The sequence below is a fragment of the Amblyomma mixtum genome, chromosome 2 (assembly GCF_055824585.1).
Source record: "Amblyomma mixtum isolate Tamu chromosome 2, ASM5582458v1, whole genome shotgun sequence".
Taxonomy (NCBI): domain Eukaryota; kingdom Metazoa; phylum Arthropoda; class Arachnida; order Ixodida; family Ixodidae; genus Amblyomma; species Amblyomma mixtum.
In genome coordinates this window covers 10,466,800-10,494,246 of record NC_143013.1, presented here as the reverse complement: position 1 = coordinate 10,494,246, position 27,447 = coordinate 10,466,800, and the positions used below count along the sequence as shown (strand labels likewise).

At 45.7% G+C, this 27,447-nt stretch overlaps 2 protein-coding genes across 4 annotated transcripts; one reads left to right on the top strand and one right to left on the bottom strand.

Annotated features, from left to right (window-relative positions):
- Window positions 1-3: 3 nt before the first annotated feature.
- On the top strand, window positions 4-7,771 carry Nthl1 (Nth-like DNA glycosylase 1). 2 transcript variants are annotated; one of them, XM_089570451.1, is made up of 4 exons: window positions 4-69; window positions 2,250-2,420; window positions 3,171-3,436; window positions 6,964-7,771. In XM_089570451.1, exons 1-4 carry the CDS (start codon window positions 25-27, stop codon window positions 7,109-7,111), a joined length of 630 nt encoding a protein of 209 aa, XP_089426577.1. In that variant the 5' UTR covers window positions 4-24; the 3' UTR covers window positions 7,112-7,771. The 2 variants fall into 2 exon arrangements, with proteins under 2 accessions (XP_089426577.1, XP_089426576.1); XM_089570450.1 differs by having other exon boundaries at window positions 4-1,412.
- Window positions 7,772-10,917: 3,146 nt separating this feature from the next.
- LOC149358378 (ecdysone 20-monooxygenase-like) lies at window positions 10,918-25,041 on the bottom strand. Of its 2 annotated transcripts, XM_089570443.1 has the most exons (10): window positions 24,874-25,041; window positions 24,322-24,538; window positions 22,988-23,225; window positions 19,767-19,960; window positions 18,255-18,456; window positions 18,014-18,179; window positions 17,769-17,908; window positions 16,248-16,326; window positions 13,819-14,019; window positions 10,918-13,385 (listed from the first exon to the last, which is right to left on the bottom strand). In XM_089570443.1, the coding sequence occupies exons 2-10, from the start codon at window positions 24,515-24,517 to the stop codon at window positions 13,275-13,277; spliced, it is 1,527 nt and encodes a 508-aa protein (XP_089426569.1). In that variant the 5' UTR covers window positions 24,518-24,538; window positions 24,874-25,041; the 3' UTR covers window positions 10,918-13,274. The 2 variants fall into 2 exon arrangements, with proteins under 2 accessions (XP_089426569.1, XP_089426570.1); XM_089570444.1 differs by lacking the exon at window positions 24,874-25,041 and having other exon boundaries at window positions 24,322-24,857.
- Between the last annotated feature and the right edge of the window lie 2,406 nt (window positions 25,042-27,447).

Below are 27,447 nucleotides of genomic sequence, written 5' to 3'. Positions count from 1 at the left end.
GACGAAGATAACTCAAGGGAGTGTATGAAGCGCTGCCTAAAAGCTCAAACAAGAGAAAACTTTACTGAGGTTGGAGCATTCTGAAGGGTTGATATATGCACCAGAAAGAGATCATTGAGCGCAGCTGTGACAAATACGACGCTTTGACGTCTTGGTTCGTTTATCGTGCCTCATAGCAAAGGGCCGCAATCCCTTAGTTAAGTTGAGAGGAGATAGTTTTAAATCCCATCGTTGATTGAATGTGACGTAATTACACAGCGATGTTGTCATGATCAAAAGGTATTGTTGATTTGTAGTTCAAGCGCTTAGGTGCTTCAACTACAAATGCGGCTTAGGTGGCTCTAGCTGTCGGTCTACCTCATGGGACTCCAAGACCGCACAAAAGAAAAAAAGAGCGAGAAAAATCTTGGATTATCCTGGTTACAAAACACCTCTAACTTCGCGATAGCTTGCAAATTTTCTTAGCCTTATTTATGGTGTCGTTTCTAAATTGTGGAGTAACTAAAGTGTGGAGTAACTTCTAGCCATATCTCTAGGTCACCATTCTAAGCGCGCTCGTTTAATGGCACGTAACCGCACGTTTCGCGAGTTGTAGAAACGTACGCCGTACCAGCCTGTACTTACCACACGACATCACCTCTTCTCGGCTTGCTGGCACGTTTCTCGGCATCATCGTCCAACCTCTTATTGTTGCTTCCTATCAATTGCTGCTTAAGTCTCGAGCGCTCCTCAGCCCTGTGGTAGCGCATAACGTTGGCACCAGGACGAGATGGTAGTGTGCGGAGTTCGAGTAAATGTTTTGTAAGCTCGTGACAGCACGTCTGGTCTGTACGCCGAAGGACAATTTGGGAGTCGGATTACAGATAGTTGCTTTCCAGTGTTCGACTCAACTTTCGGCAATGATAAAGACACGCTTGCGCTCAGCACGTGTTTTCAAAGGCGATGCCATTGACCCTGAAAGCGCAGCTCCCGACACGAAGAAAACTGCCAAGGCTGCCAGACCTGAACCACCTGCTGAATCCCGGCCTTCTAAACCTAAAGCTATTACTAAGAGAAAAAGTGCATCGAAGCCAACTAGTGCTGAGCAACATAAAGGGCCCGAGCATGTTACGGAGGCAGTAACAGCTGGCGATTACAAAAATTATGCGCCAGAGAAGCCCAGTTCGTCTGAGCCGACCGCAGATTCGCATTCACCAAAAAAGAAACCTACTGCGTCAAGGTCAAGGCCGCTTAAGATTGAATACTCCGAAGGCCCATTGCATGAAACTGGTGACAAGTCCCCTTACTTTACCTGGGTGCCTGAAAACTGGAAGCAGGTCTTGGATAACGTACGCACAATGCGCCAGGAAACCGAGGCTCCTGTCGACACCATGGGTTGCGACAAGTGTCCTGACCACTCTCTTCCCGACAAGGTGCACCAACAATTCTTTTTCTGACGTAGTGCACCCAGCCGCTATTCTAATGGCCTGATGTTGCATTGTTTTCCATGCCAGCTTGATCTGCCAATCGACGGTTGTAATGCCTAGCCACCATTCTGCAGCTTCTTTGGCTTTGTGCATTGTAGCTTAGGCTCAGCTACTGCAAGCTATTTTAAGAATTGATCTGAAGCTGTGAGCAGAATCAGTCGAGCCAGTATTGTAATGTTAAAAAGGCTTCCTGTTCAACCAAGTTTTACTTAACGACATGTTGCAAAACTTGGACATCCAAATGTTTCTGATAGAAATGTAGCATGACTGCATGTCAGAAAGTGTGCTGAGTTAACATTAGATCGGCACCTTGTTTTTTTCAGCGAAGTCACACGCATTAGTCTGTTAAGACGGGAATCATGGTTCCGGCTTTACACACTAAACCCTGCCATCCAAGGCTTAGGCACTGTGCAAAAATGAAAGGACGCTGTGTGACATACTATGTCACCATTTGCTCTGTAGTCATTGCTGATGATACCTAGAGTATATTGAAGTCAGATGTCGGTGGCGCTATGCTTATTGTGTCAAGCTTTTTAGGTTTAGTGCCTTTGACATGCAGCCTAGAGCTGGTCTAAAGGGTGAAAGAGAGAGGGACATTCAGTTTTTTCATAGCGATGCTGTGCCCAAATACATGTTGAAGCATAGATGAATATGCACAGGTTACATGTGCCTGGATATTAGTAGCTTGTTAGAAATATATCTTTGAAGTAAGTAAATGCCTCTGTGGTGCTTTACCTTCAAAAGAAAGGAGCTTTAGTCTGTGTTTGGCTCTTTGTGTTGCAGGTTGTCCGTTATCAGTTGCTGGTCTCACTGATGTTGTCAAGTCAGACGAAAGATGAAGTGACGCATGCCGCAGTGGGGCGTCTTCGTGAATTCGCCCTTACTCCAGAGAGTGTGGCAGCAGCTGACGAAAAACAGATTGAAGAACTCATCTATCCCGTCAGCTTTTACAAGGTGACCACTTTGTCTTGTACAGCCATTCCTGGCACAGTAGAACGTGAAACCAATCAGCAGTGTTTAACTTCTTTAGTGTTGAAACTGTAAAGTAATTTTTTTCCCATTGTATGCTTGTCATGCTTTGCACACAAAGTTCTTTCCGCTTAGTGTCATTTTGGTTGAATTCGGTATTCAAGTTTAGGTTAATTTCCTGTATTTACAACATGGCAGTAGGTACTGAGACGTGCCGCGGCAGATTAGTGGCTGCGGGGTTTGGCAGCTCAGGCCCAGGTCGGGGGATCAAATTCCGACCATGATGGCTAAATTTCGATGCAAGTGAAATGCAAAAATGCCTGTGCGCTTTGCAGTGTCGGCACATGTTAAAGAGCCTCAAGTGGTCGAAACTGAGCCAGAATACCTTATATTGCTGTGTTGACAAGAGCCTTGTTCTTTAAAACGTAAAGGCTGATACTTGACTCTTAGTAGCCAGTTACAAAGTACACATCTACAAAAACAAGACAAGGAAAGCCATTTAACTGAAACTGCAACCAAAACCCTCAATACAATTGCCTGTTTCCTGCTGTCTAACGTTGCTGACTCTAGTATATGCTAAAAAGTAGTCCTAAGTGTTAGTTTTTGCTGACATGCTAGGTAGGTAAATACAGTAGAGAATGATAAACTGAGGAAGATGATACAACTCTGAGAAATGGTGCCACTCAGTAGTTTGATGATGTTTTGCTCATTACATTACTGTGGCTTGCTGTGCAGAACAAGGCTAAACACCTGAAGCGAACAGCTCAAGTGCTGTTGGAACAGTATGACGGGGACATTCCAGACAGTGTCGAGGGCCTGTGTAAGCTGCCTGGAGTAGGGCCCAAAATGGCCTACTTGGCCATGAGTTGTGGCTGGGGCCGCACCGTGGGAATTGGAGTCGACACTCATGTGCACCGCATTGCCAACCGGCTTGGTTGGCTGCCCGCACCCACTAAGACACCGGAGCAGACTCGGAAAGGACTGGAAGCCTGGCTGCCGAGGTGAGTGCTATGAATGTCATCATCATCATCATCAGCCTGACTACACCCACTGCAGGGCAAAGGCCTCTCCCATGTCTCTCCCATTAGCCCTGTTGTTTGCCAGCTGCACCCACTGTGTCCCGCAAACTACTTAATCTCACCTGTCCACCTAGCTTTCTGCCGCCGCCACCTGCCACGCTGTGGATGTTTCCGAACCTAAACCATGTAGCAAGAGTACAAATGAACTTGAGCTTTGTATGAACTTTGTTTAGGCAGTACGCAGTGGTAAAAAACTTTTCATTGATGTGGACTCATGTAAATAACGAGACAGTGTCAAATGATGGAGAGGCGCATTTGATGATGATGATGATTGTAGTTGGGTGCACCTTTCGTAGCGGGCAGTCACCTTTGTTGGGACCTAACGGATAGTATGCAGTGACACTCAGAAAAAAAAAAATGCACTAAACAAATTCCACCTGCAAAGTGGTGCCCTTTGTAGGTTGTGTGTGCTTGCAGTGGAGTACCAAGTGCTTCATAGTATAGTTCCTTGTGTAGTCCCACACGCAGTGCACGCTGCAACTTGCACATTGGGCATGGTGTCGAAACGCTGATGATAGGTTAGCATCCGTAGTGTTTCCTTCACATGCCTCAAAGGGCAGCATGCTGCCAGCGTTGTTGTCATATAGCTGCTGTTCTTTGCAGATAGCTTCCTTGTAAGTGTGGTAAAGATGGAGGGTGGACTTTTCCTGCATAGATGCTAACCACCCGACTCTCTTCTCTTCTTGAACACACGTCTGGATGACCTTGAAGGTGTCGGCAAAGGTGATGTCCAGTGGAGTAGAATAGAAGTTTTGCAGGTCCCTGATGGGAGCAGTGGCACAACAGTCTGTGGGGATAGATTAAAGTGTCTGTGTCTGTGCTTTAAAAAGCATGACAAATGGGGGTTGGTGAATGGTTGCCTTGCTAAGCACCAGATGACGCCTGAATGAAAGTGGCTTGAAGTTGTGTGTGGCACTGCTTCACCATGCCAGTGTGTGGAGTTTCTATTCATGTTTATTCTTGCTGCGCTGGACACACTTTGAAGCACGAGATGGTTTTTAGTGTTCATTCTGTACGCAACTGAGAGGCACTGATCGGAAACCAAAGGAACCTTGTGGAATGGAAAGGAGGTCAGTGGAATTCTGTGGCAACGGCAGTACCTGTATGAGCTGGGCTTTCGGTTTTTTAATTTTTGAAAATTTGGCTGACTTTTTTCTATTTTTATTTCAGAAAGCATGTCATTTTTTTTTCCCTCCATAAAGTCGGTAAAAAAACTCTAATAAGGAAGGGTGTCAGACAGGGAGACACGATCTCGCCAATGCTGTTCACCGCCTGCTATGCGTAGCAAAGGGCAGCAGAAAGTTGAGTGGCCGGATGACATTAAGGAGTTTGGGGGGATACGGTGGCCACAACTGGCAAAGGACAGTGTTAATTGGAGAGACGTGAGAGGGGCCTTCGCCCTGCATTGGGGCGTAGTCAGGCTGATGATGAAATTACTGATTTTTTTTCAGTGATTTAATGTAGCAGTCCTGTGCGGCCAAAAATTACTTGAAGTCTCTCACGTTTTTGTAGTACTTGGAGCTTTGCCTGTAGAAGAAATTATTATTGTCATTAAAAGAGCAGCTCAAATTAAATTAGATAGCCGGCTGGTAGAAATGCAAGTGAAAGTTTACTGCTAAGGACTAGGCTGACATGCTATCGTTGGGTTGCCGCACAGGCTTTAACGTGGAGGGGGGAGGCATCAAGTGGTCTGCACGTTGATTGCAGCAATGAAAATGCTGCTCAGTCTCCTCAAAGTAGCCAGAACATGCTACTCTTTTTTTGTGACACCCATGCACGGCTTCATGCCAGTGTCCTACATGCATTTGATTAACCTACTTAATTGACTAACTGCTCTAAGTAGGTGATGAGATGATAGTGAGAAAACAGCGCTTAGATAAAAGGTGGTGAGGAGGTGCAGTCTGCAGAGATGTGTAACCTAGTGGAGCAATACCTCAGATCGCACAGCTTCACTTCTGATCCAACAATTCCATCGTTGCATTACGTCCCTGGCTTCCCTACATGGTTAATTTTCAGCTTTGACTGAGTGCAACTTCGCTCATCAGCTAGCTAGCTATGGCTTGCATGCCAAGGATACCAATTTTTTTGGGGGGTTGAAACTGAAAACTGAATTCGGCGTACTTTTATTAACCTATTATTAAGCTAAAGCTGGCCATCCAGTTGAGTTGCCAGCAGGGCGTTTTCCTAGGTGGTGTGGGAAGGGGAGGGTAGGGGGAGCACTCACAAGGGGTGTAGGCATGCTCATAGGGAGGGGGTCGGTCGTCTTGTGGTGTTTGGTATGTGGTACAAAGTGGTTGCTGGAGGGTGCATTGAATTTTGTGCATGACATATGGTGATGGCAAGGAGTGGGTTTGGAGTCTCCTCCGGGGAATTGTTTGTGTCCTCTCAAGTGAGCGGTGTGGAGGCAGGTAGTGGCTTGACCTGCACGTTAGTGCAATGTGATAGTGTGGTAGTCAAGAGGTGTATGGTATTGGAGTGCTCCTTGGGTAAGATTTAGATGCAGATTTGTTAGAACATGGTCTGAAAAGGCTTGTCAGTGCCTTTTATGAGCACTTTATGCTTAAAGAGTAGTTAAAGCTGCAGCATTAGGTATTAACTGGCAGATGAAACATGTGCCGAAATGACTGCGCCCATCACTTTTGGACAAGGTCATTCTTTGTATCCGAGGCCTACATGGTCTGTAGTATTAGTTATTGAAGTAGAGAGTGTGACGGAATCCCGTCTGGCCGGGAGTATACATTTCAAAAAACAGACGCCGACCAGTAAAATGAAAATTGAAATTGACGTTTCGGCGTCCAGAATGGGGGCCTTGTTCACCTGTTCACCTTGTTCAGGTGAACAAGGCCCCCATTCTGGGCGCCGAAACGTCAATTTCAATTTTCATTTTACTGGTCCGCGTCTCTGCTTTTTAAAAAGTATTAGTTATTAGACTCATAAACCATTGTACATGCATCGATTGTGAGAATATCATCTGAACACTGCAGCCTCATTGTGCCATGCTGAGCTTCGTTTCCTGTGCACATGTCTGCACAATGGAATGTCATGTGCGGCTTGGCTAATCTTTGCAGCTTGCAATGGGTGCTCAGTTCAGAACCTGTCTGGAGATTTATGGTTGTCAGGAGTGATGCAGTTAAAATTTATGGTCATTGAAAAATGGTATGTAAACAATATGCAAACAACCCAAAAGTGCATATTTAGATTAATTTAATTTTGGAATCAATCACGATGCGCTGAAATGGGAGCCAATTTTGTGCAAACTTTAGTGCGAAACATATTTGCAACGTGCCGCTTGTGTTGTGACAACACAATGGGCAATTCGATATTAACCCACTTGTGTTGATTGCACATTTCTTTAAAGGCGCATGTGTTTGGGGAGATGTTTACTTCGTTTTAATTGCGAGGTTAGCCCGATGTACGGCATAACTCTCTCGTCCGTGCATTTTACGCAGAGACCTCTGGGACGAAGTGAACCACCTTCTGGTCGGCTTTGGCCAGACAGTATGTAAACCAGTGGGCCCCAAGTGTGCCTCGTGTCTAAACTCCGAGCTGTGTCCTTTCGGTAGGAAGCAGGGCAAAGCAAAGAGCTCAAAACAGTGAGCCGCAGGTGTCTACAGCTCCATGTGGCTGTCATCTCCAGTGCTATGCTTACTAGGGTTTGGAGGTACCCATGCTTAAAGGAATCACTGCCTCCTCAACATTTCTACTGGATACCGACCTGGAAGTCTCATCAAAATGCCTGGAGAAGTTTGTGAAAGTTTTCATTACTTGTTTGTGTTCAGTTATAGATTGTTGCGCTTTACATGGTTAATTTTATGAGTTTTTAATGCTGTGTGTACTAGAATGTGCCACATTTTGCATTTATATTTCTAGCTTTAATGCAGTTATTGCTTTTGGTCCACTCTGTCTGCTGTAACTATCAGGCTCTGTACCTCACTTGCAGCTGTAGCCTTACATTACCCATGTAACTCTCAGGGAACAACTTTTTCTTGCTTTTTGGTTTCTGTCAGCTATAACTATCAGGCTGTGTACCTTACTTGCAGCTGCAACCTTACACTATCCATGTTAATCTCAGGGAACATCTTTTTTTAACCTAAAGATTGCTTGTATGCCGTACAGGCAAAATAGCAGCAGATGCAGCATAACTATTGTGAAAGCATTCGGGAAATGCACTGATGTGCCCATTTTTCCAGAGTTTCTATTTGATTGACATGTATTCCGTTACCAAATGGTTGTACTAAAAAAATTTTAAGATCAGTACACTGCTTGCCAACTTTTTGTGTGAATGGTACGGTTCCTTTAGTATATCGTACACTTGGAATGCTGCACACAAAAATCGATGTTTTTGATGCTCAGGGAAAGCTTGTACTGTTGCAGTACAATGAGCAGTGCCTTTTGCCTAAATTGTGTGGCCTCTGCTGTGAGGCAACAAGAAAAATTTGGTCGACTCTTTGCTGCTTCGGGTAGTTCTGTGCAAATGACAGATGCGAGGCAATTGTCAAATGGCCCCTGGTTACCGGTGGCTTTATGTACTGTATTTACATTAGTGCAACAATTGTTTTTCTCCTCATTTCATCGGTTTCAGAACTCATCTCACGTTATACTCGGAAGATACGAATATAATAGGTTTTTTTCTTTCTCACTGGTCCTCAGGGTTGCTACAGAGACCTTCACTGTTAGATCTGCAAGCTGATAGGAAAAGCCAGCTTTTTTTTAATGACCTTTGGTGCGCACAGGTGGCAAAGGAGAGGATGGCTATGGATGTGGAAAGAAGGGGTTGTGGACCATTGAGAAAGAGTTGACTGGAGTAGTAAAGGAAAGAACGACAAATGAGCACAGGACTAGGTAGCACAAAGCACATAGCTGCGGTGGCACGGTGATGACGGTAGCAAACATTGTATGCTTAACTCGTTAGGGGCTTGCCGTGGTCGATGACGTCCTGCTCATTTCCGAAGTGTCGCCTCTCAAATACTAATACCAACATATCTGTTGCTTCAGTAGTTTTACTTGCTGTCTCAGATTTCCTCCGAGCCCTCGGCTATAGTTGGCTTGAACAAACTGCGATCGTATCATAATTATAATGTATATTTTTTTCATCATCACCCACATCATGTTATATACATGTAAATAAGATACTAACTTTATGAGAGAAAGAGAGAGGAATCTTAATTAGTATAGATTTTTGCCTACTGGGCCTCCACCCTCCACGGATGCGTCAAGACACAGCTATACAGGTGATGCCTGCAGCAGGTCGCTCGAGATGTTCACAATTGTTAAACAACAGTGACTGGAAGATTTTACAAGGCACACCATGCACATACTTGTTCACTACAGAGCACAAGCTACTTACAAATTTTCTATAGCCATTGTCAATTGCCTTTACTGTAGCAAGGAGCTCAGACATGGGGGCTAAGTTTGCAGTGGTTTGACTGCAAATCAGCAGTTACCGCAGTTTCATGGCTTTTGGCTTTCGTCTAAGTGAAAATTTTGGAAGCTCTGGTATCACTGCCCTCTGACCCTCTGGGAGGCTGTTTGAAGTAGGCTATGAAAAAATGTGTTGGCTGTGGTTATAGTGAACTACAATTTTACTGTAGCTGTGATGAGCTCAGTGCCATGTGAAAATATGCACGGGGAGAGGTTGATCACTTCATCTCTGAACCTAAAGTGAGAACTGTTAGAATTAATTGGCTTGATATAAAGCAGTGTTAGTTACAAAAGCTTTTATGCACTCCATAGTTTTTAAATGGTGTTTAAGGGGGGACCCTGGTCTTGAAAAAAAATTTTTATTAATCTAGATATAGTAATGAAATTTTCAGGCCACATGTATTTTTGTATGCTGATTTTAGATTTAATTTTGTGTAAAACAATTCGTTGAGCACTTGTGCAATTTTTATGCAAGTCTATTGGAGAGAGCATATAAGAAAATTTGCTGCAGGAAACTCGCTGAAATGCATGCCATTGGGCTCTCTGGACACCAAGGAATGCAATAAGGGTAAAATTATCATCCTGGCTGTCATAAAACTTGAGTTACAGGGTACTAAAGCTGCCACTTCACAAACAGGAGTACACACTTTTCTTCTCATTTCTGAAGCGACAACTTCAAAACTCTATAACTCAAGTTCTATGATAGCCAGGATGATAATTTTACCCTTATTACATTCCTTGGTGTCAAGAGAATCCAATGGCATGCATTTGAGCGAGTTTCCTGCAGCAAATTTTCTGCAAAACTTTTCCCAAAATACTGGCATAAAAATTGCACAAGTGCTCAAGGAATTGTTTTACACGAAATTAAATGACATATGCAGAATCAGTGCACAAAACTACATGTGGCCTGGAAATTTCATAACTGTGACTTCATTAATAAAAATATTTTTTCAAAGACCAGGGTCCCCCCTTAGCTTGCAATGGCATTGTGCAAATGTGAACACGAACCCTTCTGCTTTTGTGTTTCTATCGGTTCCCACTGAACTAAACTCCCAATTTTTTACTTGATAATGAAGGAGCATTCAGGAACAAAGCACGACGAAGGAAGAGTATGTGGTAAGGGTACAGCGGCAGACTTGCTGATCATTGTAGAAAGTTCATGGAGCTTGTAGCTTTGTCTGTGAACAAGGTGTGAATGCAGAATCTGAATGGTCAAGTAACAGTGGGAATCTGAGACAGATGTGAAGGCTGTTCAAGTATGGTTTCCATGAACACAATGCACTGATGTAGTATTTTTAATTTTGTTGGTTAAAATTGTCAAGCTCCTCTGGTGCCTTTCTGCGCTGAAGCACTGAAGGCACTGCGGCAGGTAGATTCCTTCAGTGCAATACCTCCAGCGAATCTACGCCTATTCAATATTCCCCATGTGTGTTTGTTGTAATGACAATTTGCCATATAAACCGGGGTGTGGTTTGCACGGCTCTCTGAAAATATTAGGGCAGTGAAATTCACCAGGTCCTCCTGTGATCTTAGTGGCATTCAAAACTTTGTATGTGTACATACAGGACAGAATTGAGTGCTTGGGTGTCTTGAAAAGCTTTTTGCAGAACCATGCCATTGAGCACGAGCCGTACTCTCGAACGCATACTTGCACCCTCTCTTTAAAAATGCAGACAGTTGTCACAGGAACTCTGGGACGAGTCTTCACATCTGTCTTGGAAATTCATTCGTAGCTTAGCCATTCAGACTGAGGACATAAGTGGAAACCACAGGAAGACGCTTCTTGTGGTGTACTTGGTCAGGCTGCTGATAAGTCACTGGGATTGAATTTGTTTTTTTTCTCACTAAAAGTGACCAGTTACTTTCCTGTTTGCTTATTCACCTCGTACTGCTCTCAATCTGAGAATTTTGCACCAACTCAACAGCCCAGCTAAGCACCACCACCGACGCATTCCTGCGTATTAAGTGGCTCAGACACGATGTTCATTTAAAGCAATTTTTATTTGTAAAATAGTGTGCAAGTTTGTTTATAGCTGTTAAAACCATCTTAAAAAATCTTACTTTGGTAGATGGGGCACTTCTTGGCTGTGTAAGATACAAGTGAGCATCATAAAGCATCTCTCTTACAAGGTGGGCTTATACACAATGACGTAACAAACGTAGTATAAAACTGTGGCACTATTATGCACATTCCATCAGCATTCCATCTTTGTATACATTCAACACAACACCGCACTTAACAGCCATTGTCAAGCAAACCTGGAAGCCTTGGTGCAGTGAGAACAGTATGAGCTCGGAGAGTTTTAAATATCACAACCATGTGTCGCTTGTGCCCATAATGCAGTAAAATAAAAATAAAAAAAAGAGTACAGAAACTTATTCAATGCACCTTGCACAGGAGGTGCATGATGGGACAACCACAAACATTCATTAAAGCTCAAAAACATGCACACAAGCACAAGAACATGACGTTTCAATACAGTGCCAGACTTATTATTAGTGGCCATAAAACGCAAGCTCTGAAATTGTTGCATGTTTTAATCATTTGTTTAAAATCTCTAAAAAACATTTACTTAACACAGTGGTAAAAAAAAAAAAACATTTCCAATGAAATAATGGCTGTATCCCATTTGGTCCTACCTAAAGATGTACAGAAACTCTGCAATTACTTCCGTTCATCAACAGGCTGCGAATTTGAAGGAAAACCTATTAAGGCTAATGAATTCACTATGTGAAAGGAAGCTTCAATCTAGTTTGGTGGCACAGCAGACTAGTACCAATGTAAAATATCTCTGCCTTGCTGATTTTAACTGCTGTCCACCAAGTACTTGATCCAAATCAAATTCTCACACATGCCAGTCCTAGAGATTTTAAACTGTGAAAAATGGAAAGAGCAGCAACAGCTTGAACAGTTTGTTGCATCGCTGAACGTGGTTAGAGCAGAGAGAAAACAGAAAACACTAGACTGTTCAAAAGCCACAGTAATGCAAAATGTTTGTTCTTGTAGAGACTTGAGCGTGTTGTCCATTTCCAGGTTCCTGCCACCGCTTTTGACAGTTACACCTAATTATGACAAAACAAACAAAAATTTGATATATCTTGAAAGCCCCTGTGCAGATCCAAGCATTTAATAATGAAGTAAAGTTTTCCCACCAATAGTAGAAATTTTTCCTGACTTGGCACAGCAGTTGAAAGCTCTGCAGTTTGCACGCCATGTGGCAAATTCTGGAACCTCCAACACAACTGTGCCTGCTAAGCCAATATTGCGAGACAGGCCTTGCCAAGGTCACAAGTTCCTAGCACAGACTGACCCCTGGGACTGGCCCTTTGTTTACTCCCGTGGACTAAAACCTGAAAATTGTGTAGTTAGTAAAGGATTCTGTAGCGTTAGGTTTTTGTGAGCTACAATAGCCAGGCCATGCGTTCAATTTTAGTACATTTTTTACTGGAAAATAAATACTCCCATCTTTCATGCTCTGTGCAACATGGGTGAGGCCCATTTGTGCACAGTCATTTCCAAACTGTTAAAAAGAAAATGTAGAAATGATGCATAAAATTCATTTCGCAATAAATACCATTTACAATGATGCAGTAGTCATGATTAAAAAAGCTCTCTTATGATGTCTATAACGCAGCATTGACTTGCTTTTACCTGAGAATTGAGCCCAATGATCGGCTTCAACAGGTGCGACCAGGCCATTTGCCTGACGCGATACTACGAAAGGAACTTGGTGTGACCTACGGGAGGATGTTTTCGTTTATGAACTGGTACTGAAGTACTTCTACAGTCTATGGACTAGTATTCAGTGACCAAGACTTCATGAAAAAATAATGCTGAAACAAAGTTTGAAACGTCCAAAGTAAAAATCCACCCAGTAAGGTTTCTACCACCGCACCACACTTCTGTCATCAAGTTCGAATGAAAATGAGCATCAGCTGCAACTGTGTTTGATAAGTGTTAACTCTGCAGCAATTCGTACAAATGCAGTTTGCTTGCAAGACATTTGTCTACACGTACAACATAAATATTGGCAGTGTAAAAAGACGGGTGCCAAATGTGGTCACACGTACTCGACACAACCACACGTGGGTTTACAAAAAGTGGTCATCCGCAGAGGTGGTCAGCTTCACAGTTTTGAAATATTCTGGGTGTGTAGCAATAGTGAAACTGACCAGCAGTGAAATAGCTGCTTTTGTGGTTCACCTCAGTGAAGCAGCTGGAAGGCTGCCACACAAGAAGCACTGCAGTGGCGACTGATGAAGAGACCGCGGTTCTCGCCGCAGGCACAACACTTTCACAGAAGTAGTGAGCAGCGCTGCTTGAAGAGGGAACGGGCAATCACTTCCGATCATGGAATCGCAGTCCCACTGGATGACTTGGCACAACCACAAATACATAGGTTGTGTTGATGTATTGTGTGCACGGCTCTATAATGAAGTTCTGGACCATCTGGATGAAACGAGAAGCAGTGTGTTTTTGGCTGCCAAATACAGCTTGTATAAATGATGATTTGAAGGCTAACTGCAATGAACCTTCTAGGTACACAAGAGGACTCTTATAGCACAAAAAATATGTACTCATTGCAACAAAACCTTGCTATTATAGAATAAAGTAAAATCTCCTCACTGATTAGAATTCACTAAAATTGTAATTTCTGGCTTATCTGAACTGACACTTCAGTCTCGTCAAAATCTGCATAGATCGAACTAAATTTTGGACCCTTTTGAGCTTGGATTATTGAAAGTAGACTATTACACATGCTTTGCTTGTATTCTGATCCCTTCTGTTTGAACAAGCATTTCCATTGCCAATTTGAACAGGTGAACCTTGGTGCATGTGGCACTGGGCAAATGTATTCTATCACTGCAAAGATACTACGTACCTTGGCTGCTGTGGTCATGAGCTCTAGCTCTGCAAAGCGTCGGCCCACACACATGCGGCTGCCGAGGCCAAAGGGGAGCATGCTGAAGGGATGGATGAGGCCACGTGCTTCCCCAAGCCAACGCTCAGGTTGGAAACTGTACGGTTGCGGGAAGTACTTCTCCAGGTGACAGGTCACCATTGAATTGGCAAACACCGGAACCTGTTCGCGACATGTAGAGGCATGTTGAAGCACATTGTACTGGACTGGCAGGAGGCTAGCACTTTGGGGAGTGACAATGAAACTGATCGGAGCAATAGATGACTGTATTAACACAACAAGACTGGAAGAGAACAGAGTAGGCTAGGTAACAAATGCAATTTAATGACATCGTGGCTGAAATTAAGAAGAGCAAATGGATGAGGGCACGGCATGGACATGCAAAGGGAAGATAACCAACCATCCTTAAGGCTAATTGAGTGGATTCTAATAAAAGGTAAACGCAGCAGGGAGTCAGGTGGACAGATTAGGAAGCATTTGGGGGATAGGGTTAAGTGTGGGAGAAGCCATTGTTCTGAGCAGTAACGCAACCTTTGCTAAAGTTGGCAGTTCGCTACATACATCACAGAAGCCGATATTGGAGCCAGATGATAGAGTTCACATGACAGTGCAAAACTTTTAAGGAGCAAAGCCGACCCTCTCTATCTGAACAGTATGTCCAAAAGGAAAGGCATGCTTTAGAAGACTTGTTACAATTCTTAAGGCCACATTTGGCCATGCATGCTCATTGCTTCCAACAAAGAATGCTTGGTGCTGCTTGAACCAAGAGTACTGGAGACAGTTCTTGTATGCCCAGTGTATTTTCTGTGGGATGAAGCTTGACCACAAAAAATGGAGTAGTTGTAGTCGCTAATATTAAGTCAGGAATGGAATGCAAGAACTGTGGTTTAAGCTTTATCATTTCATATTATTTCCGCATGTTGTGGCCTTTGTATGCATTTGTTAATAGTGCCTCTCCGCTATCCTTTCTAACTATTCCTCCCACCTTTATTTCACCCGCTCTTCTACCATTTCCCTCTTATATCCACCGGCTGCAGAGTAAATAAAGAGCAAATTTTCATGGCCAGCACCCACCCATCTTTTCTTTTTTATTTTTCAGTAAACCACAACCTCTGCTGAAGCGCATGAGCACGATGGTGTTGCAAGAATACTGAAACGATTTTTTAATTATGGTTTAAATTGCAGGCTGCAGCCAATTTCCTCATCCCTACAACAATATTTTGCTGTTATGCTGTTCAGTTCCACCACATTTGGCTTCCTGTTCTCAGAACTGAAGCTGCTTTATTTGCCTGGAGTGCAGAACATTTCTAGCATTTTATGTTGTCATTAAACATCAACACTGCATATGGATGCATCCAACACACTTGCATATATTTTGATCTATACCTGCTCCAGTATGTAGCACCAACTGGCCTACAATTCAGGTTTCTTGCACTACTCAGAAGCAACTATGAAAGATGTATTTTCCAGACTCCCGAGTAAGGCCCCAAATTTTCTGCAGTGCAAAATCTTACATTCTGTTAACTGAGAACAGTGTCTGAGATATTCCGCAGGAGACGTCAAAGAATGCTTCAGAATGCACCTCGCATCATATTTGGAACCACGTTACGTATATAGAGCGATTTTTTTTCCCCCCGAGCTCCTAAAGGTAGTGAAAGTGACCTTTGCAGCACGCTTGCAAGCCGATAGGGGAAGCCAGCTTTTCAACAATCTTGTAGGTAAAGCGCGTGGCAATGGATGTGGAAAGAAGGCGGCACGGGTTGTGGAGAAAGAGAAGGTATTCAAAAAGTTCAGTGGAGTAGGGAAAGCATAGAAGATTAAGCAGCTCAAAACACAGAGTTGCGACACGGTGGCCAATGCTGCGTGGGAAACGGCGCGTATTAATTTATTGGACGTTTTGCTTCGCTCTACTGTGGCGCATGCACCTGAAGCATTGCCTTTTAAACAACAATGTATTCATTAGTTCTGCATTTGAGCGTGCCATCTGCGTTCCTTCTGGAGGGGTCCGCGGTAATGGCTGGCTCGAACAGTTTGACACTGAGTTGTAATCGTATTATTTGTTTCAAAATTTTGCTTAGAACAACTCCCCCTCGTGCCACTATCCACGCAAATAAGGTAAATTAGTGACTTTGCCATCGTTTTGTCATTCCTACTGATCTTTGCAACAATAATAGTATATAAAAAAGAGAATGTGGCTACTAACACACAATTCCACATAAATGCTTCAATGCGCAATTTATTGCGGAGTCTCAGAAAACTAGGAGCTTTACTCCCGAGTAGTTGGTTTCAACCAAACAAAGCAGTTAAGCAGGTCCACAAATGACCTGCTGTTTCACATATTCGAGGGCAAAATATTTTGAAGCACAAGACAGGAGGAGGGAGAGGCATACCCCTGCAGGCACTTGGTATCCGGAAAGCACCACGTCCTCTGGCAAGATTCTCATCAGACCCGGCACTGTTGGGTTCAGTCTGAAAGTGGCCACAATAGATTCCCTGTAACTGTGAGCATCCGCATGGGACTGAAACTGAATTCGCCATTCGCCAGCAAAAGTTGACGGCATGCTTGTGCTCAAAAACAGGTGACTGGGTTGCATCACTGCGCCATGAAGTGTCCGCTAGTAAGGGATGATCCTTAAAGCACTTTTCTTTAATTTCCCATTGGTAGCATCTGCTTTCCAGGCACATCTTTAAAGCACTGTCCAGTCACCAACAAGTATTCATATTTTTTTTAAATCTTCCTCTAGTAGATTTTCCAACTCTTGGGAGTCATGTTCCCCAACTTCGGAGTCTCGTTCATTTTCCACCTAAGGAGTTGCATCACTGTGCACACGAAATGTTTTGTGGCAGTATCCTTAATATTATACTTTCGTAGACACCTTGTTTTGGCTTTATGGTTTTTCTTTTTCTTGCTTTACACTTGTTTCGCTCATTATTTTGAAAAACCATTTACACGGACTAAGACAGGGATGTCCAGAAATATATTGCAATAGTTAACTAAAAACGTCTAAAAAACCTCTATAAACTTCTATAAATCCCCTTTAATGAGTATTAACAGAGCCAATACAGTAGAACACAGAGTTTGTGACAGTCACAGCAAGTGACACCCCATTAGCCACTGCCAGCAAGCAAGATGAGCAGCCTCTTGTTACAGAGGATGCAGGCTTTCATTCTCAAGCTCTGCGAATGGTGTGTGGTGGTGGGAGATTGAGTGAAATGTCCTACTGATAAGGCGAGTTTCAGTTCAATGCTTTCGCTTTCACAATTTGGAGACAGAGCAAAGACTAGAGCTGCAAGAACACTTTGGCAGTGTCAAACCACTGTGGCACTGCACTATCAGCTGTGAGACACCCAAAAACACAGCATCCAAGTATCACCTGGTAGCTGTGAATAGACAGTAATGCCTTTTCCGCAACAACATTACCCTTTCTTGGTTTGGTTTATTTGGGGTTTAATGTCCATCCCAAAGCTATGAGGGAGGCCGTAGAGAAGTGCTCCGGAAATTTCAACCACCTGGGGTTCTTTAATGTGCACTGACATCGCACAGTACACGGGCCTCTAGAATTTCACTTCCATTGAAATTCGATCGCCGCGGCCGGGATCGAACCCACGTCTTTCGGGTCAGCAGCGCTGTAACCACCGAGCCACCAGGGCGGGGCATTACTCGCTTGTTCTTGCAGGCCGTGACACTTGCAAGGCAAAAAATGAATCCAGGCATTGCAAATACTGACTGCAACTTGGCATCAATGCTGCAAACTTAGATCAGTTACAATAGGGGCCATGTGAAACCTAATGCCAAGTTTTGCTGTTCAAAGAGGCCACAGGGTCAGGTATCCACAGGCATTTATAAGGTCACGGCACAAAATTGCTGAGGCGCAGCTGAAAAAAAAAAAAACAGCCAGAAAAAAACGTACCGAAAGCTTTCTTTGATGCATGCACGAAGGTAGGAACAGCTGCTGATGTCCTTGCTAGACTGGAGCTCAGTATAAAGCTTTTCTTGTACATTTGAATTGCAGGCCAGATGATGGAGAAGGAAGCACAGGGCAATGCTTGTCTGTAAGCACAACATGAAAGAAAAAAAAAACGAAAATTTATGAACACAGCATTTGTGTTAGAAATACTGTGTAGACAAAGTTGCATACCACTGCGCAACACTTACCGTAAAAACACCACCTGCAATGAAGTCCATAATGGTTAGGTGAACGTCCATCTCTGAAAGCCCATCTAAACTCAGCAGAGCTTGGAGGAGACTCTTGCTCTTTGTGCTGCTTGAGAGATCTTTCGACTGTTGTTTTGCATACTGCTGGATGTACCCAAGTGTTATTCTGAAAAAGGAGCCACACTAGTTTCATTGCACGTGTCCCAACGGGTCGATCGTCAAGAAGCGGCAGCAAACGTACTTGTATATGGTGTCTTCAGCCTCTGTGTACTTTCTGTACGTTGGTGTGGATACGTATTTCCACAAGGGAAGTCCATAGTAGAGCTCCTGATAGGCCGAGAATAATTGTCTGGCCGCAGCAATAACTACAGATGCCTGACCTGGCTCTTGTTCCGACGGCTTCAGGCAGCCTAGTCGTGTATCCAGGCACAGCATGAATATGGCTGCAAGCGAAAGCAAACATGCACAGAGAGGAGGCTTGCAGTGGAAACTGTCTGGCTTCAAGCAATACAATCAAGGCAATTAGGCCAACAGATATGTCACCACATCAAAAGTTCCACCCTTTCTTGCCAAGAGCTGAAGGAAAGTAGCTGCAATTGTTTCCAGGGTCGTTCATATAGGTTTTAATAAATGAAATGAACCAAGTTCTAGTAAGAAACATGATGTTATGAAACCTATTCTGTTTCTTCAGCAGGGTGCGACTGCGAGAGAGTAGGAGCTCTGCTTTTAAGCACACACACACACAGTCTTCCTAATTGCTCTGTTGGATCCTACTCCCATGGCTTCAGTTCAGTGACCAAGCGGTCCACCGTGCATGTGCTAAAGCCAAGCTGCAGTTCACCCGCAATTACACCCTGATGAGCAAACCGAGTAGGTTTTGCAACGGTGTGTTCCTTTCTAGAACTTGGTTCGCATTCATTTCCTTCTTTACTATTACGTCCCAACTAGACAGACCTCTGTCGAAAGTTTTCTTTTGAGTCAATATAGCCTTGCTTTATGCGAGGTACCGCCTACCTTGTTGAATCCTGTACCAAAAGTGCTAGACTGCAGTAGCAAAGAAATGACAGTAATGCCTCTATTGTGCCCCACACCATTAAAGCACCATTCCAATGCTGACACGGATCACATGATCACAAAAGAGTGTGCCCACTACTAGGGCCACCTAGGGTCTCATTGGCTAACAAATGAATGTGAATTTCTCAATTGTGACCAAAAGCCTCGCATCCAATAGTGGAGGTGGCCGTCACAAATGCCTATGACTGCAGAAAAGCATTACATATTAAATGTTGTAAACATTCATGCATAAGCAACACCATGCTGATATCTCTGAGGAAATATACTTTCATTTCATACACTGGTGGACAATATGTTATCGTACACAAGAAGGAGTAGTAGCTGAATGACCATCGAATTTGCGACCATCAAATTTACAAGCTCACCATGAACCCTGCAAATTACAAATTTTTAAAAATTGGTGCTCGCAGCCGATTAGGGCAACACTTTATCGCATATTCTTAGCCGTCCTTCCCCGTCCCCAATATAAAGCAGGGAATCTGTGTGAGCCTTCTCACTGGGCATGCCCAAGCGACGCAGTCCAACCTGTTCACTCGTGCACTTTGCCCAACCTCAGTAGATATAGTTTCACAGTCCCCTTAAAGTAATAGAAGAAAGTCTTAAGGCATCACTTCAGAATTTTCCTGCAGCACCTGAGCCAGATGAACCATTCCTGTTGTGTACAGCAGCAGGTACTTACATTCCAGGGCCAGCTTGGACAAGGCGTCCTGTATGCAGCCAATCTCCAGTGTGTCGGGATCTCTGGCCCATCGCACGTAGCTGGCAAAATCGTTGCAGATTTCCTCTTGCCAGGTTGCCAGCTCAGCCATGTTCTTCATCTGGAGCAACACAGGGGCTAGCGCCATGCGCAATGTGTGCCACTCAGCGCCCAGCCTGCAATGGGCACGACGAGAGGCCTTCAAGACTTTGCCCTCTAAAAGTGTTCACGTGCAGGCACAGGCCAGCACCTTGGCTGCCCCTTCTATGTTGGTTACCCAAAAGGTGCTGCAGTTGGTTACGTTTTAACACTAAGCTAAGGCCAACCATATTTATGGTTTATGGGTGTTTAACATCCCAAAGCGACTCAAGCTATGAGGGGCGCCGTAGTGAAGGGCTCCGGAAATTTCGACCACCCGGGGTTCTTTATAACGTGCACTGACATCGCACAGTACATGGGCCTCTAGAATTTCGCCTTTATTGAAATTTGACCGCCGCGGCCAGGATCGAACCTGCGTCTTTCGGGTCAGCAGCCGAGTGCCATAACCACTGAGCCACCGCGGCGGCTAAGGCCAACCATGTAATTTGCCTTTTTACAACTTGTATTACACCGTCAGTTTATTGCCTAACTAGATTACTCAACTATACACGTTTCATGGTAGATGCCAGAACTTAATAATTGTGAACAGTTGGGCGTATTGGTGGGAATCCATCGCGGAAAGTGTTCAGAACAACAAGGACATAACACGAAGTGGAGCGGACACATGCAGTGCCATCTACTTCCTGTTTTGACCATGTTTTCTGCACTTTCTACAACAGCATCACAACTAGTTTAACTTTGCAGAGGTCAAACTTTTTGAAATGTTAAAGGAAATTGTCGCGCCTTTTCACTGCAGCCCGCAGAAAGTCATCCATGCTGTAATGCAGTTAGACTACCTTACTTTGTTGAAAGCTAAAATCTGTTCCTTCTACTTGTTATTTTGAGCTGAGAACACATACCTGAAACAGCTTTGTTTCCACATTAGGAGCCATGAGTGAATTCAGTATAATAGTGCATGAGCTAGCAGCACAGGCAGACAGGACTAGGAACAATGCACAGGTTATTTGTTTAGATTTTCTTTGTCACATACTGAAGAGGGCCTACAGGCAGCTGTCTTGAGGGAAAGTTTGATGTGATGCATGTTCCACCTTGCCTCCCACTGTGACCATACAAAAGGGCAGGGTACAGCATCCTTGCCTGTCTCTTCGGCCTTTGCCCAAGCAAGAGCCATAATCTAAACCCCAGCTGACAACTGATGCCTTGCTAGCTGTGCACAGAAGAAAGCGAAACCCCCCCAAAAAAGAGAAATTAAGCAGTGCAAAGTAAATGGAATATGGAGTAACTGATGAAGGCTAGACAGATTGGCTACTGCTGTACAAGAAAACTCAAGCCTTCAGGCATAAGACAAGACATTCAAAAGATAGAAATGGAACAACCCAACGGGAATTTGAACTCCCTTGGACGCCCACAGGATGTCTGTACGAGTTTAATTTCCACTGGGACATTACGCGCTAAGTCCTTTTAATTACAAATTTTCGCTTTCATATGCCAATGCTTCCCAATACAGGCTATTATGCATGCCAGTGGTTTGTAGGCACTTGTTTAAGAAAAAGAGGCATTCTTCTAGTAAAACAAATCCAACTCCTTTCCATTCCTGCAGCAGGAGCTACTACTGCACCACCATTCCATACCGTGCCTCCAGAAAACTCCTTATACTGGAACCATCCAAGCATTAATATGGAAAGCATGTAATTTTGAGACACACTGTATCTAATTATGCCAGCATCTTTTTTTATTTGTTTTGTTAGTAAATTGTACCATTACTACTGCAGGTACACCTTAGGGTACACTTGAAATAGTTCCAAGCATTATTCTTTTGATACACATAAGTTGTCACCCACCCATTTCTTGCTGCTTTTTGCCTTTGCTGTTAATGGTACGTTAATTCACCAGCAGATGGCTTATTGAGAAAGAGTGCAACTCAGATGAAACCGGAGAGTGGTAAATTGAAAGTCAGCCCGGGATTGTCTGTGCTATTCCCGTTTACAGCCACTTTAGACCACAAGCACGTGACAAATCAAACAGGGCCTTAAAATCAATGTGTCAATTTAATATTACACTTCACTTGGTGCCTCACCACTTAACTCAGGATTGGAGTAGCTAGGGGGCTTGATTTCCCATATGATTGTTTTTTTTTTTACTTTCTTGAAGCTCCTGGCTACAGCTGTGGACAGAAATGCAACCCTTTTGCTAAGGTTAAAGGGACACTGAGGAGAAATTGAAGTTGGCTTGTATCGACAGAATACCAGCTCCTGATTACAAAAACGCCACTCATACTGACAACAAAGCTCTTGTAACGTAGAAAAGAGCAAGAACCAAAATACAGGTATCGCCGCCACAGGCCAAACTCGCAAGTACAAGCGTGATGACGTCATAGGACAAAGCAGTGTTGCTAGAACCAAATTGGTTCTAGCAACTCTAGGACCCGAGAAGCCACAAATCCCTGAGGCGCAGCCAATGCATGCGCAAATCTCCTTGACGTCGCCAGATGGCGCCACGTGCGCGGCAGCTACGCGCTCCTGAAGCATTGGGACCAATCAGCGCCTGTTTTCCGGCGGTAGGCGGGCTCCCGATATTCCGCTAGCGGTAACAAGGTACACGGTAAGCTAAAGGTGTCTATTTGCGAGAACTTCGTTGACGACTTCGAGAACGAGATCCATCGTAACGCTGGCAAAACGTCAGTGCAAACGTAATCGAAGCGACTGTAGCGACGGCCGCAATAGCCGATAGATGCCTTCAACGTGCGGCCGGCGGTAGCTTTCTTTTCGGCTGCTGCTAGGCCGCACTGCTGGCTGCCAGAAATCACGGAGTCTGCGGTATGTCATGCGCACGTCATGTTTCACATCACTTAGTCCTGTGTCGTCACAGGAGAATCCCAAGTTTGAATCAGAGCGGCGGGAAAAACTTTTTCAACTTCAAATCCAAATTTCTTAGAAATAAATGCATCTTTCGCTGCCGGCCAAGTGGCAACAAAGCCATGTCATGCCGAACTATCGGATTTTACTATAAAAAAATATTAATAGTGCTCTCCTCAGTGTCCCTTTAAGGTGAGGTGGCCACATGCCTCTGTGCATGCGTAGTTGCCATGGGAACACTGTACTCACGCATTGGAGAGGCCTACACTGTTGTACTTGTTGGGGTGCTCATTGCGGTACTTGCAGACAAACTCATTGGGCGGGCGGACTGGGCACCGACCCTGGCTGCGGAATATGACTTCAACGTCCTCCGGGTTGAAGGCATGAACCACTGGCTTCTGCCACTGGTACTCTTCTTTCACGAGGTCACCATACCGGTGGTACTTGTCTGTACTGGCATCGTGAAGCTCCCCCAAGCTGTAGCGGCCTGCGCCATGAAAGTTGTCACTTTGTAGTCGCACATCAGTGCAGCAGGGCAGAACGGGAAGTTTGACTCCTGAGCTAGAAGACTTGGATAGCCTTAGTACATGTTGGGAGTCTTACTGTACGACACCTTACCAGAAAACTTAATGACTAGGCTTCACTGCAGTGGACTTCATGCCCATTTGGCAGAAATTTCATTTCACACGATTATTTGCAAAAGCAAAAGATGCATCTCTTCAAGCATGCAGAAAGTCGCGTGGTAGCAATAAAACCGCATGTTGCCACACAAGTGGTGTGCACAGAATAAGTAACTACAAGCTAAACATGACAAGTGCAAGATTTAGCTTTCAGAGAGGCATGTACCAAGAGGCACTGTGAAAAGACTTATTAGGGATTTCATTCTCTAACAGTAAATTTTGCAGCTTCTTTATTACAGGCTTAATTGTCCTGCACCTGCTAAACGCTTGACATTTTCAGCATGCTTACTGCATACCTGTTACTTTTACTTTGCCTAGTAGACACCCAATTTAATGCCCCTTTTGTGTTGTTTAATTGCGCATCTGTTTGTCCTAACCATTTTTTGTTTCATTTCACTGCAAGAATACATTTAGAACAATAGCTGAGAAGTTCCAATAGTATTGCATTTTATTAATTTCATATCAACCCACTTCACGAGATGCCTCATGTAAAAATTAAGATGGGGCCGAAAGCAGGTGGGAAATGAATTTTCCACAGACACCCACACAATTTTGCTGACACTGTGAAACAAGTGCTCTTTTGGGAGACATACTAGGAAGCGCGCATTGCATCCAGTTGCGTGGTGAATTGGCATCTTTTGCGGGTGCCGCAGTTTCTTATGCATACGCCCGGGACAAATGGCGCTTCTTTGTATTCCATGCTTGCATGTAATGGAACGGCACCGCTCGAGGCGCGACATAATGCCCCATTCGTCGCTACTGTTCTAGTCTTGGCAAATGCCCGAACAGCGGCACATACAATGAGCATAATCGTTCATTGTGAAGAGCGAAAAAGGGAAAGATCGCACAAACGGACCACTGAACAACGTGCACAAAGGAACCGCAAAGAAGCGGTGCGCTCACCCCATATCGAGTACTGCCAACTGGTTCCAATAAAAGGCAGCGACGGCCTGGGGCCCGGAATTTGGTCGAAGGGTTTTGGATACGTTGTCCGGCGCACCTCCTTCGCGGCACCGCTGCTGGTGGGCGGCCGCGTGCCGAGCGAGACGGACGTCTCCGAGGCGACGCTCCGCGCTAGCGCCCGAGCACCCCGCTTCATCTCCGGGCTCGGCGATTTCACCTGCGGATCATGCGGGGAGGCAGAAAAGAGAGCCGTGCACCACTGCCCGCCCGAGCAACACGCCGCGGTCGCGTGTCAGCGTCCCCGCGGGCCAAACACGGGGGCCGCGGTCGCTGTTACCAAGGGTGCGCTTCCGGAACGTCCATAGCGGTTTTTGTTTCTCGCGCCTCCGGCAGCGCCCCAGCTAAAACCACCAGGCGCACGTCGGTGCCCTCGGCGCCGCGGCGATGACAGCACGAGTTAGAGCAGGAGAGAACAGGAAAAAGGGAGGAGCGCGCTAGCGGGAGCGTGCGGAACGTGACGGGACTATGATAATGCCGTCTGCTGCTGCTCACCTGAGCGGGGAGCACTTCCTAGTAAACACAGCTGCCGCCGGCGACTGACTGCGCCCCCGAGGCGGCGAAGAGGAGGAGGCGGCGGCGGCGGCCGGGGTGCGCGCACCTCTTACGGGCGGCGAGCCAACTACGCGCGGCTTTTGTGTGAGCGCGCCTTTGGACAGGCCGCGACGGCGGCCCGTCGCCGCGGGCTCTTTTTATCGAAGTCGTATCGGTTGCTCGCCTGTGCTGTCATCGCGTGTGGCGCACCGCCGCCGCCGCCGCAGCTGCTCGAAGCCCTATCATTCGCTCTTCATTCGCGCGCGCGGGTGTGCGTGAGCGCGCGTCTGAGTTCGCGGTATTGAGCCCCGCACGCGCGCGCTGCGTGTTGCGCTGCTCCTGAATCGTTCACATCGACCGACTCAATCTGCGCCGTTTCCTTCGCTTTAGCGCCGCAAGAAGAGGACCGATTGAGCGTCGAGCAGCGGGACTCAGTTCGGTACACATCGTTCAACTGTTCTTTCGAGCCCGGCCGTCTCTTGCCTTTTTTCTTTTCTCGAAGACTTGGAGACAGGGCAATATTTATGTTATATATATACCTATGTGTTTATTCTCGCTGCGCCCAAAGAGACAGCGCGCGCGGTGCCATTTTCCGTGGCGGGCGGCGGTGGTGGCACTGACCTGCCAGCGAGCGTTCAACCGGCGCGTCACGCGGACCCAAGGCAGAGGGCAAAGGTCACTGAACAGCCGACGCTTGATAGGGCGCTTGGGTTTCACTTGGTCGCTGATGTTGGTGTGGCTAGCTCGACTGCGCTTTCGTTGCGTGACGTAGTTATATTATGGGGCGCAGGCCAGTCTTTAAGGTACAGTTACCTGTGCATGATAGTTGCCTGTTTGGTGCCCGGGATTTTACGACTTCCGTGTTGCCGGATTTGCACTTTGTGGTTTGCACTGCTTTAGGATTGGCGCTTAGTGTTATACAGGTCACGGTATGACGCCCAAAGATACACCTGTAGCTAGAAGTATATTCCCTCATGTTTACGTGAATTAAATGGGCGCAAATTCCTTTTACTTGTGGCTGCGTTTTTGTTGTGCCCAGCCTCCTCGATTTTTAACGAACCTGCAGTGCAGAATGCAGCACTGCGCGTAGTCACGTTTTCAGAAGAGGGCTGCTTCAAGTTTTCAGATTTTAAACCAATTATCTTAATTTGAGCCATGTTGAAAACTTGACTTCAGTTGCAGCCTTTTCTCACGATTTAATAACTAGCTGGGCTCCAGCATAAGACCTCGTGTCTGGTTTGAGCGGCATGCACTATAATGTGATGGCTTTCCTCAAGCATCTTTGCGTCATTCTTGTTCCTACTTGCCAGTTGAGTTTGCGGGCCGCCGGGCAGCGGGCCATCTCCATATATCCCCCCGGGCGCCGCCGACTTGGTCCTTATCTTAAGATGTTTTAGGCGGCGTAGCTGTTAAGCAGACAGAGGAAACGCTGGTGTCAAAGGGCTGCCGCCCCAAAAGGTAAAAGCAGCAATGGCAGCGAGGGGTGCCGGAAGGGGACCCGTTCCGCGGACAGTGCGTACGAGTCGCGTACCCTGGCTATTGTCGGGGTTAAGTTCAATGGTTTTTCGACAGCGGCGTCGAACAGTGCGAAAGAAAGCTTCAGGGACACTTGAGGGGGAAGCTTGCGTGGGAGGCAGCTGAGTGCAATTACGAATGGTCGTGAGGCCGGATGGCGGGTAACGAGTGGTGATTACTCTGCGTCTGGCCAGAGGGCTCAGATGCCACCCTGTAGTGTTTGGAGCCACAGCTGATGGAAGTGGTCATCCGGGTAACGAGTTGTGATTACTCTGCCTCTGGCCAGAGGGCCCAGATGCCACCCTGTAGTGTTTGGAGCCACAGCTGATGGAAGTGGTCATCCGGGCGAGTTGTGATTACTCTGCCTCTGGCCAGAGGGCTCAGATGCCACCCTGTAGTGTTTGGAGCCACAGCTGATGGAAGTGGTCATCCGGGTAACGAGTTGTGATTACTCTGCGTCTGGCCAGAGGGCTCAGATGCCACCCTGTAGTGTTTGGAGCCACAGCTGATGGAAGTGGTCATCCGGGTAACGATGCGATTACTCTGCCTCTGGCCAGAGGGCTCAGATGCCACCCTGTAGTGTTTGGAGCCACAGCTGATGGAAGTGGTGCTTGCGTGCTTTTGTTGTTGTCAGAGTGTTTTTACTGTGTGTGGAAAAGCGCAAAAGCGCTATCAGCTTCTTCAAAGGCATGCGGCCCTCGCGAGCAAACCAGCTCGTGGGTACCGGCGTGTCTTTGGTCTGTTGAGTTGCAGAGAAAACGCTCTGATTGGTTATAAAAAGCCCATCTCTCATTGGTCACTAAGTTGGTCCCCAGAATGCTGGGGAAACTTATTTAAGGAGGCGTTTTGGCGCCAAAAGGGGAGACTTGGGCGGGGATTCTTGGTGGAGAGTCGGAATCGCGAGAGACGGACAGGGTCTAGCTTTGCGCTGGCCACGTTCCGAAGGACGAGGAGCCGCTACGCGTAGCGCGAGTTCAGTCGGCCAGGCAGGACAGGGTTTCGTAGGGGCGAGCTCTGGCC